The sequence below is a fragment of the Rhea americana genome, unplaced genomic scaffold, assembly GCF_003343005.1.
Source record: "Rhea americana isolate MKP2758 unplaced genomic scaffold, rheAme1 scaffold_343, whole genome shotgun sequence".
Classification (NCBI taxonomy): Eukaryota; Metazoa; Chordata; class Aves; order Rheiformes; family Rheidae; genus Rhea; species Rhea americana.
Window position 1 is genome coordinate 473,031 of NW_028186472.1, and position 14,843 is coordinate 487,873.

Here is a 14,843-nt window from a genome sequence, read left to right on the forward strand (position 1 = left end):
TTCTATCATAACATTTGCAATGCTTCCAGCATTCACTTGTTGATGTTTACTCAGCAACCCCATGCCAGAAAGAGCAAGCTATACCATAGCATTCCTGCTGTGCTAGAGCACAGCAGTCACAAAATATCTCCTAAACATATACTGCTGAGTTTCAGGTTGGTCACCTGCTTGGTAAAGATCAGTTCTGAGGGTTTCTCTCTTACGTGAATTGACTGTAGAGACTTCTCTGGTAAATGCCTAGGATGGAATTGGGCCACTTAACCCTGACAGATGAGCTTTAGAAGTAGAAGCCCTCAAAGTGGCTGTGAGGGACTTACCATCTGTCCCGTTCTGTTGGTGCACTCTGAGTATTTACTGCTTCTTGCTTCTCTGCACAGGGCCGTCCTCTCCGGGAACAGCAAGAGGTGGCTGCTGCTGTCATTCAGCGTTGCTATCGAAAATACAAACAGGTAAATAAGGAAATGAGTTTTTGTGGGAACACACACAGTAGTGCCATGAATGCAGTCCTCTGTAATGGGAATTATCCCACTGTGTTTCTGTGTGCCTTTCAAGACATAGCAGCAAGATAGTCTCCTCAGACAAAAAGGAAAGAAAATTCATATCCTGAATCTAATTTCTAAGGATTTGTTTATGATGATACCTGCACTTTTACTGTGAAACAGAGGGAATTGTTGTGTTTTATATTGCCCCTTACACATGCTATAATCGAGTGAGACTGTTCTCTGACTAGTTGCTTGCCAAATTTCATTGTGAAATTGAAGTTGGTTTTGCCTTTGACAAGGGCAAAGATGAAAAATAAGCTGTTTTATTTTGCACGTACCAAACTTTTAAACTACAGAAAGTCCAATGTTTTAGCTTGATGCAAGTTGTTCCAGGACTGAGACTGTTCTCGAAACTCGATTTTTGGAGAGGTGATTTTAGGCTGAGTTCTCAACCCCAGAAAAAGAAGATACTTTTTCCTTCCCCCCCCCCCTTTTTCTTTCTTCTTTTTTGGAAAAGAAAGAGCCAACCTCCTCCTTTTCACTGTCCCTCATCAGACTTAGGCAGTTTGATGCCTTAAAGCATGGTACTTGAAATGAAAGACAAGATTCTTATGCTCTTTTGCAGCTTCCAAAATCATTTGTTTGGGAAGCCTTTCCAGTGTCAGTTGAGTGCATCACAATTGACCTTCAAACTGTCATGTGGCTGTCATTCTGAAGTGATGCTTCCTCTAACAGCAAAGCTTAATACCTTTCAAAAACTGCTTGACAGAGTCTGTCTTAGATCCTGGAATCACTTCTTTTTGAAAGAAGATGGTTTGGTTTTTAATTTTTTTTTTCAATTCTTTATTTGCAGAACTAACATTAACCTTGTATTTTCTGTTTCTCCCTAAGCTTACTTGGATAGCCTTGAAGGTAATACAAATGCAAACACTGTTTTGGAAACTTCCCCTTGGGTCACAAGCTTTCACATTCAGTATAAACCAGGAGAAGCTGACACTTAGTGAAATGCTTTAATAGTATCCACCAGTAAATGCCTGTGGTAGCTAAAGCGCTGTGACAAACCCAACCTCTTCTGGGGGAGATAGGCAGAGGCTGCTGTGCCACAGCAGATCAGCATTCAAAAAAAGGCGGGGGGGAGAGGGAAGTCTCCTGCTTCTACAGAAGCTCCCCTACACAGTGATGGGCTGAGGTGAGGGGAATATTCTGAAGTCAGTTTGCAGAGGGCAGACTTTCCTTTGTTGCTGCCTTTCCTCTGTAATCTTTTCATCAGTATTTGGGGAGCATAAGGGAACATTTATCCCACCTGTACAACGATGTCATTATCATTCTGCCTGCTTGTGAAAGTATTTTGAAAGTCCATCTTTAAAATATCTGTGCTCAGAATTCCCAGCTCACTCTAATGTACGTTGCTGCTCATACTGGAGTTACAGGAGTTAATGCCAGTCTTAAGGTGTCCGTGATAAATAACTTTCTCCTGTAAAGATAGATTTGCCAGCTGTGTAACGTCTTGTTCTAATTAGATACTGGAACCAACTCAGCTTTTTTCAAAGCTACCCAGGACACAAGGCACGCTCTTTCTGGAGCAAATGTGTCCATGGGGGTATTTTTCCATCCATAGCTTCCTCGTACACAGTGGTTTTGTATCGGTCAAAGTAGTATTCTATCAGGGCAAGTGAACTTGGCTTTCCTGGGGCCCATATATTAGCTGAGACTTGCCTCTTCACGGCGGTTAGGTGGTATTTCCCTTTATCCTCTTCCCAGCTGGGAAGAAGGAGGAGGAGAGGGAATTTGGTGAGTTATGGGTGGCCCAGGTACTCAGTATCCAAGTGCCTAATCAGCAAAGTGGATGTAAGGTTGAATACAAACATATTGAGGTCTAGTGTATGCAGAGACTAGTTTTCTTTCATGTGCCTTCCTCCTCCATTATGTTACTTTATTACTGAGGTCAGCACAGTAAAGATTGTAGATTTAAACAGCCATGGCTCACATCACTATTTCCTCTTTAAACCCTTCTGTTCAGGGGTTTGTAACTCAGCCACAGAAGTCCCCTCTGGGCTAAAAATTGGAAGGAAAACCATGACCAGCCCATGAGTGGGCTTATTTTAAAAGCTACTTTACTTTACAACCACGATCTGGTCCATTTATTTAAAAATGTTTAAAAGCAAGAAGCAAAAGAAAACCAATGCGAATGAATAATGACAAAATACAACTGTACCTAATGACTGCTTCAATTCCAAAAAGTGAAATTTGGTAAATGGTGGTCTGTGATGATATTGGAGGGGTATTTTATTGGTTTGGGGTGCTGGGATTCTGCATGATTTTTTTCCAATAGACAAGAACACTCCATTACAATATTATAGAACAGTGTCCTGTATAGCGCAGTGACTGCTATTTCTGTATCTCAGCTCTCCCCTGATAAACTGAGCAGGAACTCATAGCTGGTAAAATGCCTGGGAACAACAGACACTAAAGTTTTTGAAGTGTTAAAATTCCCAAAATATGATCAGCAAACACTGAAAACCGCTGTCATAGTATTAGTTCAAAAGTGTGAATGCAACTTACATGAATTACTCTAGATGTCTATTTATTTTAATACAGATGACTTTTTAAAATATGCATGAATACATACGGTTTCTGTTAAATAGCCTTCTACTTGTGTATTTTAAAAGGAAAAGGCTATAGAGTAAAGATTTTCTTCTAAAGAGTTTATGCCTGTTCTTCAGCATTTYTGGCTAGAAATGATCCAGAGGTGGAGAAGATTTTGGATGTATGCAACTGCTTACACAAATTTGCAAGTCAGCAGATGTTACACTCCTTTAGTGAGGGTTGGTTTTGTCTGTGATAATTACTAAAAACACACTTTCACATAATTTAGGCTGAATATTTAGACAGTCGATTAAGTGATTTTCTTTAAGTCAGAGTAATACGATATTCCATTTAAAATGCTTGCATTTAAATGGGCATGTGGCCAATCAAAAGTTGCCGCATTGTCCTGTGGCATAGAAACAAGAGTCTGAAACTGTTTAAGCTGGCTGTTCGAAGTTAATTGCCATAGGAAAGTGAAAAACACATGTGAACAACAAATTAGGTTCTTCAAAAATACCTTCTGATGTTTTTGACTTTAAAAGAAAATACACCTTTTCATAATTTTTTTTTATTATTTTTTAGTTAATTTGTTAGTATTTTGGAATAGTCATTCATGCTACTTTCCCATTATAGTTACTTAGTGGGGCATATCTTGCTCTTGTTGATATGATTCTTCTGTATCTTCTGATGAATTTTGCTGTATGCAAAGGAAAAAAATAGTTCCTCTGAGTTGATTGGTTTATGTCTAATGCAGACCCATTTCAGTACAAATATGAAGCAATGTAAACATGACTCAGGATCAACTCAGTCACTCCAAGATTGATGTAAGTGTAGTACAGCTGGATCTAATCAGCATTAACATGTACTTGTGCAGCCTCTGCCAGCTAGGTATTAAACCCAGTCCCACTGAGTTATTCTATTGCCAGCAAAACAAGTACCTGCTTTTCGGATGCAGACTAGGTTCTGCAGCTAATTTCACAATTCTTCCAGTTTGTTTTAGCCTTTTTCTCAATCAGTTCCCAATCAGTGAGTAGGTGCTCATTGGCTTCTCATCATGCCTTTGTGGCTTAAGAGTCTTTCACCACAGGAACCTCCTTCTTGTTGGTTTTATTGGAATGTCTTAGCTTTTCTTTGTTTCTCTTGTAGTATGCACTTTATAAAAAGATGACACAAGCTGCCATTCTTATCCAGAGCAAATTCCGAAGCTATTATGAACAGAAAAAATTCCAGCAGAGCCGACGAGCCGCAATGCTGATCCAGCAGTACTATCGCAGCTACAAAGAATGTGGGAAAAGGAGGCAAAACCGTCGAGCAGCTGCCATTGTACAACAGAAACTCAGGTGAGCTGTTGGGGGTATTAGACCCTCCTGTGATCTTTAATCTGTTTAGTCAGGGCTATACAGCAATTTACAAACAAGACCAGTGAGAAAAGAACAGTAATTTATAGGGTATTTACTCTGACATTTAGTATTCCTCTACCCAGTTTTGCCTGTGCCTTGATGTTTCCTTCTTTGTGTTTAGAAGCAGTCTGCTGACCAAGAAGCAGGATCAAGCTGCTCGCAAGATTATGCGTTTTTTACGACGCTGCCGCCACAGGTATTACGTTGGTTTTTGATATCTGCCCTTCTTTAGAGCATGTGTGATGATACTCAAATACCCTGCCGATAAGTGCAATGTAAGGGACAATAGAATCAGCTCACTACAGATCTTCTAATCAAATAACAAAGCTCAGCTACTTCCGAGAGACACTGGCAAAAAAGAAATCTCAGGACTATTGCTAAAAGAGAATTATCATGTTCAGCTCCTTTTCTGGTATGGTAAAGCAGCCTAGGTTGTGCTGGGCAGAGACAGAATAAGGAAACTCTGAGCAAATTTGAGTAAAGCAAGACGTATGACTTTTAAGGCTGGGCTTGAGGAAGTCTGAAAAAAAGTTCACTGAGTGATAGCTACAGTTCATAATTGCTAATCAGAGCTGCACACAGTATTCACAGTACATGGTAAAAGCAAAAAACATGACAACATCTGACATGCACTGGAAATGGCTTTAGTTTGATCACAAGGGTCATTTGGTAGAGTCTCATCAAAGACTGGTTCTCTTTAATGTGGATAGCTGGAATGTGCCAGGAGAACAGCAGATAAGTTAGCTCAATCATCTGTCTTACAGCACTTACCTCAGTAAACTGGGAGTACAGACACGGACATGAACACGAATCATCTCCCACTAGCGTTGGGAAGCAGAGCGTGTTAGGTAAAGTGCTCACTGGCAACATGTGGTAGCTAGCACTCTCATATCAATACTGTTCTGTATCCAGGTCATTTGTTTTAATTTGTTAATGAAAGAGTCCTGTATATGGTTAGACTGCAAACTGGAATGTTGCATAGACAAAAGTGAATTCAGATGTTTTTCTCCACTCCTTTCATTCTCACCATACATGCATTTCATTCACCAGCAGCACTCAGGAGCTTGTCAGACCCGATGCATTTTGAAGTGTGCCTAGTACAGCCCAGTGATGTTGTTGAGCAAACTGAGCTCAGAGAGGTGATAAGCTTGGTTTTAGAAATAGACTCAATCCTTTTTGTAGGAGTTCAGAGCTGCAGTTTGCAGGAAGGTAACGTAGCTCAGGTTGTGGAAGGAATTCTTACCTGCAGGTTCAGTGGGAAGTAGTACATGCGGCCAAGAAGGCTTTGTGGTTTCCAAACCAATTCCAAATGCACCTGAAACAGCCACAGTATTTCATGAAGAAGCGCAGGTGGATTCCTGCTCTCAGCAAGGCAGGTGGAGGGCCTGAAAGGTTCGTTTTATAGTTCATAAGGCAGCTTGTCTCTTCGAAGTAGGTGGAGAGCCCAACCTTTTGTGTCCTCTGAGATCTGCTTGATGTCCAGGCAGTCCCTTGTGAAGCCATATGCCTGTTCCCATCTGTGGGAGTTTAGGAGTCGAACTGCCAGAGGCTCTTACAGCTGATTTAAACAAAAGCGCCCAGAGTCTCTCATAACTAGCTGTATCCACAGAAACCACAGAAGCACTGGATTTCAGAACAATGTGCAGGATGTACCATGCCCTTAAACCTCTCTCAGTTAAGTCTCCAGCTGTCCAGTAACCTAGACTCTCCAGGGCCTAAATTGCCTGTGATTCCAGCAGTTTTTCTTGCCTTCAACTTACTGGCTTCCTCTTTGTTAGCATCTCCTGTTTCCTTTCTAGAGCAGGACCCACTCATTCACATCAGTCAAGTTTGCAAGGGACTCCCTTCCCTTTGCCTGTAGGCAGGTCCACTCTCTCCAGCAGAGTGGGCGCTGCTGCTGTGCATCTTTGGGAGAAAGATACAGGTCTTGGATATTCTTAGATAAGAAATCAAAACAAGAGGGAGGTAAAATTTATTGTGAGTAGGTTCTCCCTGGCTTTACATTACACTGCAGACTGCTTGAGTTGCTGCAACAGTATAGTCCTGTCTGTGTCCATAGGCACTTGTTAGAGATTGTGGTTATTCTGTAATTATCCCATGGTTCTTGGTTGGGATGCAACAAAGGAAAAAGTAATCTGCTTCCACTGAAGATGTCACTGTGTTTCAGAACCACACTGCTTTTCCTTTTGAACAGAAAATGATCACATGTTTATGTTCCTGTACTTTCTTCAAGCAATTTTGAAGGTTTACTACAGTGTTAGCATCAGTGATATTAATAATTGAGACAAATTTTATCTTGGGAGCATTTTGGCGTTGGCACATGCTAAAAATAAAAGCAAARCTTCCCAGAAATGACAGTTGCAGCATTTAGAATCTGTGTGAAAAGGACATAAATTTACCAGCCTACTAGATTTACAGAACCATTTAGAAATTAGTGACAAGTTTAGGCCTCTTTCCCTATACTCCTCCTCCTTGCCAGAAAAGCTCAGCAAATACTTGCCAAGAAAGACTGCTTCCGAAACACTGGACACCCTCTGCTCTTAGGCTGCATCTGTGATCTTGGGATCACATAACAGGAATATCCCATGGACCTGTGGATACTCCAAACTTCAGGTACCATACAGCGTAATCTGGTTCCTATGCTTCTTTGCATTTGCTAAAGAATGACACACGAAGAATGCTAATCAGGTTYCTAGATCTTTATTACTATACAGGATGTTAAAAGTAAATAGATCAAAACATTTTGCTTGTGGGAAAAGCATGATACTGGAAATAATTATATAGACTTACTTACTGAAACAGGTCTCTGCCTGCTTCAGTGTCTCAGCTGACTCTGAGGCTGATCCATTTGCTTCCGCTCCCTGCCGGAGGGAGCTGAGCGTGGAGAACCAGCCGCACGCTTTCCCCCAGGCTGTCATATCCTGGCCTCAGAGCATTCTCATTCTTTCCATCACAAGCTAGGCTCTGAAACCACCTTTCTGAGATACCCTGTTCATGGAGCACATACACTGAGATACCGTGTGGTAAGATAAGGGAGTTGCTTCCTTCCCTTCTCCCTCTTCTCTAAGCTTTCTTAATTAACATTTCTGTTCTATTTCTTATTACTTGCCTTTATTCCTTAGTGTCTGGCTTCTCTTGCTTACACATTTCTAGAGATGAAATAATAAAACTTACTGTGGAAAATAAGTATTAAAAAAAGTTTCTTTCATAAACCTTCTAATTTTGCCCATTCAGTCTACTGTACCTCCTGTGTAACACTTACACAGGGCACAACATAAGGTGATGTGGCTGGATGCTTAGACTAATACCCCACATACTTTGTTTCTGAGGTTGTGCTTGCGGCCGTCCCATCAGAGACTCCCTGTGAAATGCTTGAAGTGAGCCTATTGCTGCTATCAACAACAAATTAAAGTTCCGGGCTCCATAAAGAAATACTTCAGTCATCTAGGCTCCTGGCAGTCAGGCACAAACGTAATAACTAATGCTATATATTGCTTCATAGCATAAAAAAGGCATTATGGAGGCACTTGGTAAGCCGTAGTGTCTTGTCAGTACAAGGGACAGAGATGATTGATATTCTTGGAAAAATCTGACGGATTGACAGAGAAGAGAGCAGCTGCAGGAACATCAAACAAACAGGATCTTGTGGAAGACACCAGTAAGCAGATAAGAAGATGGGGTGGAAAAGCTAGTTAGGCTCTGTAATAGGGCTGTTAAGCTAAGCGGAAAGGCAGTGAATTCCAAAAATTTAACCTTAAAAAAAGGGGGGGGGGAGGTAAGAAACTGTTTAACCTTGGTTTTTGTCCACAAGCAGATTATTGCTGGGCCAGTAAATAATTCTTACTGAGATCTGACCCTGTAGCCTTTTTCAAGAATTACTCAGGCTTTCTCCTGGCAAACATGTGGTTGCTTTTTTTCTATTTTAAATCAATCAAAGACTGTTGTAAGCAAATTATGAAAAGTCCCTTTCTGCTAGAATTCAGAACAGCTTAAAGGGTTTTCTTGTCCTATTTTGTTCATTAGTTTATTGGCACAAATATTCAGCAAACATGGTTCATATCAGCTTGAGGCTCCAGAACAGTGTTCCTAGGCTTGTTAATCTGTGTTTTCTGATCTCATGAACCTACTCCTGTTGCCTGATCAGGTAATATTTCAAATGCTTTGGAACAGTTAATGCCCCAAGACTGAGGTTCTCTTAGTAACAGGTATGTAGAAATCACTGAAAATCAGGAAAGAAATATAAGTTTTGGTCGAGTGTATTGTTAGAGGAAGAAAAGGCGTTCTAATAGCTGAATATTAGCAGGCATAGTGGCAACAAGTGTAGTCATTCATCAGCAGCAGTCATTCTTACGGTCAGAGATGCATGCTTTTTGTTTGGTCTTGAAAAATATATATTTATCCATCTGTTATCATATTCTCAAAAATCTACTGAAAAACATGCATCAGCCATAACATGGTATCAACATGACTTACCACGAAGTATTGTTTGTCAAAAATGAGAAACAACATGCCCGGCCTCCTAAGAGACCTGTACCCGAGTAGCTATGTGTTGCCTGGACTTGTTTGCTGGCACTGCCTAACGTCCAACCTGGTGCTTGCCATTACACTTGCTGTGATTTGACCTGTCTTCTGGCACACTCCTGTGCAAGACAGCATTAAGGGTTTGTATATTTAATGATTTTGAAAATATTTCACCTACTTAGTGGTTTCCAAATAGGACTCATTCAGAGCTGTAAGGAAAAATGAGAGGTCTGAAGTGAGTTTGGGTTGGCTGAACTGAATCCCTATGTGGTCCATACAGTCAGCTCTCACTGATAATGTTCTATTTACTCTTCTTTCACTGGTCTATGTGAAAATTTTACTTCTCTGAGAGATATCTATACCATTGTTAGGCTGTGGTTATTACCTGTAGCGTGTTTTTTTGTTGTTGTTGTTGTTTGGGTTTTTTTGTTTGTTTGTTTGTTTGTTTGTTTTTATGGAGGAGTATTTGGACTGAAATAGAAACCAGACAGTCACTGCAAGGGAAGGCAGGATGCAGCTGGAAATGCCACCAGGATGACAGGATTGGGTTTATTTACTTACTTATTTCCTGCCCTAAAAATATCTAAACACAAGACTGTGCTTTCCTGGTAAAGAGGAGTCTAGAAGGCAGGAGGTGGGAAGGGGTCTTTCTCTCCAGGCAAGCACAGGTATTTATCTCATCCTTACTGAAGTGAAGCTCTTGGTAAGGTACCGTTATTGCCATGTATGTGCTAATAGCTCTTTGGTGTTGTTTTGCTGTCTGAAGCCCTCTGGTGGACCATAGGCTGTACAAAAGGGTGAGTGTAGCTGCCTGCTAGCCAGTTTCTCTCTTCCATTTTAAATATTTTTGCTTTCTGCTTGCTTGCATGGGGCTGCAGCCAGATATGCCAGTAAGTTTCACCTCCATTAATTATGTGAAACAGAATTTTGTATAAACTAACCCTACTGCAATGACTAACACTGCTGCTTTTATAACAGGACAGAGCTCCACAATAGATGTTACCARTGCATGAATATGTGAAAAAGGACCTGTTTATTCATCATGGGCATGCTTAGAAAGTGGTGTCGATGGGCAATTTTACAGTATCCAAAATGGCTATTAGTAGATTTTGGAACTTGGATGGGTTTGTAATGACACATACTCAATGAGTAATTATCTCCTTTACAATAAGAATGTGACAGCATTCATGTTATATCTTAGGAAGCCACTGTGCAGGTGCAGCTTGCACTAGGTGGGTGTTCGTTTCTGCCTGAGCCAGAGAGACACGGAAGAGCTCATCCCACTGCATTTTACTGACTGGGATGGTTAAGCTCCAATTCTTACCTCCTAGAAGTTAGTCTTTGGTTATGTGTCTGGTTACCTTACAGGGATCAGCTCTTTGCCAGCTGCTTCTCTCAGCTGTTAATCTGACCTACAGAGTAGAGAGGTAGGGCAAAAATGCTGAAATGAAGATACTATAATTACAGTTCAGTAACTTGGCAGTTACTAGAACTGCTAAGTGAGCTTCTGTTGGGAGTCTCCTCCTCAGATTAAGAAAAGCCCACTCACCTCCATGATCTGTCACATTAGTTCCCTGGTTTGCTTCCTGACAGAAGGGTGAGAACAGATCAAAGTGTTGCCATAGCAGGTCCCAGCCCCTGTAAGAGAAGGGCATACTTTTGCCTTCTGGACACATGTGCTGGAGCTGTCAGCAGGGACTGCTCAGGACCACTTGGTCTTYGGGAGGCTGGAGGGCAACAAGGTGTTTTTCTCTGGCAAAATCTGGAGAAACATCATTTGTTTGTTTATTACTGCTATGTCAAAGAGAAACAGGAGGCAGAGGGAGGGATCACTTGGACTCTTGCTTCCTTGTGACATTCAGAATGGAAAACTGAATTGATCATCACGGAGTTTTGCCAAGCCAATTCTCAATTGCGGAGCTGATTTTTGATGTAAGCGTGAGAATAAAGCTTGACCTTCAGTCTCCATGGAGACTTAATGGAGGCATTATTTCTGGATTAACTTTTCAGCTTAATGAAGCAATAGCTAATAACATTTCTTTCAAAAGTGTGACTTTTGTGGTATTTTTGTTGCGTATCTTCACTTTTGTACAAGTAGCAATTTGTATTCTTTACTTTTGACAACTGAAATAAGACTTTGATTAAATGGGGACAGAGGCCCAGATGTGCTTTAACTGTCTCAGTGCTTYGTTCTCTTGGATCTTAGAGGAAGAGGAACATTCCTCTCAATTGCAGGGGCACCAGCTTGGTAAAGGTGCTAGCTGGAAAGCCATTGCACGAGTTAATAGCACTTATGGTAACGTGCTTTACAATGAATGCAGGTTAATTCAAGAGCTGTGTTCTCGTAATAATGGACTGACCAGGTCATTTGTATTTACTATCTGATGCTTTGTATATAATTGGCGCTGGTAACGTTGGTCTACCTTTGGGTGTCTTGTTTGTAAAGCCTCTCAAAGAAACTGTAATTTGCTTTGAACAATACAATTYGCCTTAAATAACTTAAAGGAAAGAAATAGGTGTTATTCCAATTGATGAATCAACCTTCTCCATTGTAAAGATGTAAATAAGTGTTTTGTTTTTTTCTTACAAAAGTAGGCAAATTAACCATCTTTTATCTCGGGTTCGGTTACCATATGCAATGAGGCAGTAAGGAATGCTATGGATGAATGATGACATTTTATGCTGCTGCCAGTCGAGCAGTATGCTGCCGGGCAGAGGTGCCTGGGGGCTGGATCTGGCCCATCAGAACACCTTTCCCAGGTTGCAGGCAGTGTCCTGCCCTCCTTCCCTGAGGTGGGCCGGAGTAAGGCGAGTGTCAGGTAAGCCTGCTAGCTTCTGTATTCGTGCTGCCTCTTTCCGTGGAGCCTGCAGCTCCTCAGCCCCACCCATGACACAACACATGCCTGTTGTGGCAGGGATCCTTGAATGCTGTGGTGTGCAAGTGGCCATGCCCCTAGGCATCACCTTGCCATCACCTCACGCACTTTGGGTCATGAGACAGAGAAAGCTGAGCTGAAGAAGCTTCCTGGAGCAGAAGGCTAATGCCACAATCCTGCCAAGGTGAGAATCCCTTTCAAAAGCAGTAGAATTGGGAGAGACTGATGGAACATAAGAGTTGAGGGGAGACACAGCAGATCTTTCTCCTTCTGCTGCCTGAGACTCTACAGCAGGGAACTTCCTAGCAGGACCTGTTATCTAAGACTGTATAGAGCTAAGTGGGGATCTCCCCCATCCTTCCCAGTGTTGTCTGGCTAGCAGTGGAGCTAGTCCCAGACTTTGTGAGAAAGGAACTGGTGTGCGTGTCTGTAGCTAGACATTGATGTGCTTAAAATATATCCCCCTACTCCTGTTTTTGCCATTTTGATGCTGTTCTTCTCAGTCTTCCTCCTCCCTAGAGATTTTCTGCTTAACTAATTTGGCTTACTGTATGCAAACATGCGTGCACAGTTCCCTGCTGCTCGCTGGCATGCTGCACCCTGCACTTGGGCATCTCTGCCCTGGTGTCCACATAGGCAGGCCTCGGCTGCCAGCAAAATACCCCTGCTCTGTGGCCAAGGTCCGTTCTGAGGTCCCAGGTATAGTGCAGGCTGAAAGTTGCCCTAGGCGCTGCAGTAGCAGCACTGTGTGTAACCTTTGACCCTCAGACAGGAGGGAATACGTTTTAAGACTTTTTGTTTTGTTCTGCAAATAGGAAGAAAAATTTAAACTTAAAATGTGCATACCAAAATGGACTAGTTGGATTCCAAACTGAAAAGAAAGGAGAATATGTGACTCAGACATAGAGTGGAAAAGCAATTGTGCTATAGGGCCTTTCCATTCAAGACTGGGATTCTTACTAAGAGAATAGATTCATGCTGAGTCTCAAGATGCATTAAAACTGATCTGGCTTGCACGGTCAGTGCACTAATAGAAGAGACTGTAAAGGGGAATCTAGACATGAGACCTTAGCTCATGCATTTTGAAAGCTTGCTAGTTCCATGAGTGTTTGCACGGTAATGAATATTCTGCAATTGCACGTCAGCACCGCTCAGTGAGTTTCATTCCTGTACTAGTATGCATGTACAGGAACAAAAAGAAGGTGTAGCTGCAGTATTGTGTCTCGTGGTCCGCAGGGAGACTGAACACCCCAATAGCGTTGAAGGAGCAAGTGCAGAGTCCAGGCCCACAGCTAGTCCACAGCTCGCTGGACTTGAGAGAAGCCACCCCCGAGGACAAACACTGTAGATACTGCACAGCAGTTCTGCTCTAGATGCAGCTGACCCATCTCGGTCACCAGTACTGGAGAAGGATCAGTTGTTGTGTTTTAAGATTATGTAGATGTGGAAACATACCAGAACTTACAGGAAGCAGGTTCAGTTCAAGTTTAGCAACATTTGCAGGTTTTGCCTTGAACAGCATGTAGCGTGGCATGGATAGAGAAATCGGTCAGTTAGCACTCCTAGGAGACCGCTTAATGGCTCAGCTAGACAGGAACCAAAAGAAGCTGGAAACTTCAGCTCTGTATTACTTGAATGCAGGTTCACRCTGCTATGCTGCGTTTCATAAGCAGTTACCGACTAACTGCTAAGCTGGTCTTGGAAGTTTCTGTAAAAGTAGCTGAAAATGCTGAGAAAAATGGACTGTGTTGAAACTTCCTCTAGTCAAAAACAAGGGTGTGACTGAGCGCTGTAACAGGTTGCCCAGGGCGGTTGTGGAGTTTCCTCCTTTGGAGATATTCAGAAGTCATCTGGACACAATCCTGGGCAACATGCTCTAGGTGACCCTGCTTGAGCAGGGGGGTTGGACTAGATGATCTCTGAATCCCTTGCAACCTCAATCATTCTGTGATTCTGCTTCTGTGAAAATCTGTGTATAGTATATAGCAAATAAGCAAAAATCTACACCTGTATACATTTTAGTGGTCTATCATTAGCTATACTGCCACTGTGTGCAGAGATAGTTCCTGGCTTTGGGAGCTTTCCAAAGAAAATACAGGAATATAGTTCTGTATTATAGTTAAAATACTGTGCAGAACAGTCCATAGTCTCCTGTGCTAGTGTCTCAGATTTTCTGATGTTCTCTCTGGTGGGCTTCATGGCAGTGTCTGATGGGCAGGTGAGAAGCTTTTAGCTGGTCTTTAATAACACTAGAAGAATACATTRCAGATGAATATATTTATAGACAGGTATGCATATGTACAAAGAGGACATACTTGCTAATATTCTCCCTTTTCCAGTACGTTACGGTTTTATTTTTGAGGCAGTGATTTGTTATTCATTCTTACAGTGAGTGGGACCAAGTCAGCAGTACAGGCTTTTGGACTTGTCTCTAATACAGATCACTGAAGAAGCATGAATCATGAAAGTATCAATCATGCTAGATGAACCCTGTTCCACAGTGAGGAATAAGTGATATACGTGGCGGGGGGGGGAGGGAGAGGGGCTAGGTGCACAGGTGCTGTTTTCCATCCTAAGGAGCATTTGGTTTTGTTTTGAGATGATCTAATTAGGCTTAAATGCACTTTCTGTGATATCTGGAAAAAGCAAACAATGAAATCTCACAAAGTGTATTAGCTGCTGCCTTTTGCCAAAAGTTGTCTTTTATGGCAGATTATTCTTCGCTGCTTTGAGTTCTTACAGCAACATGTGTGCATACACTGTGTGCATGCACATAAAAAGAAATTATTTTGGGGCCCTTTGACCTGTACAAGCTGACATGTTCATATATGCTGATAGAATGCACGCAAACATATGTAGTCTAARTTCATGCGTTCTGCACACTACACTGCGCTTATTTAGTCTGCCTCTGCAGATAGATGGTCAGAGTATTTGCTTCCAGGTTTCAGGTTAAAAACCTCTTTTCAAGTTCGGTTTAA

At 41.9% G+C, this 14,843-nt stretch overlaps 1 protein-coding gene across 5 annotated transcripts in view; it reads left to right on the plus strand.

Moving 5' to 3' along the window:
- CAMTA1 (calmodulin binding transcription activator 1) overlaps positions 1–14,843 on the plus strand; it is a 421,647-nt gene that overhangs the window by 396,716 nt on the left and 10,088 nt on the right. For 4 of the 5 annotated variants that reach the window (XM_085311536.1, XM_085311532.1, XM_085311533.1 and 1 more), the window contains 3 exons: positions 378–449; positions 4,215–4,408; positions 4,590–4,664. In XM_085311536.1, the coding sequence (XP_085167662.1) occupies positions 378–449; positions 4,215–4,408; positions 4,590–4,664 (341 nt within the window). The remainder of the gene's footprint in view (positions 1–377; positions 450–4,214; positions 4,409–4,589; positions 4,665–14,843) is intronic. The other variant, XM_085311534.1, reaches the window with a different exon arrangement.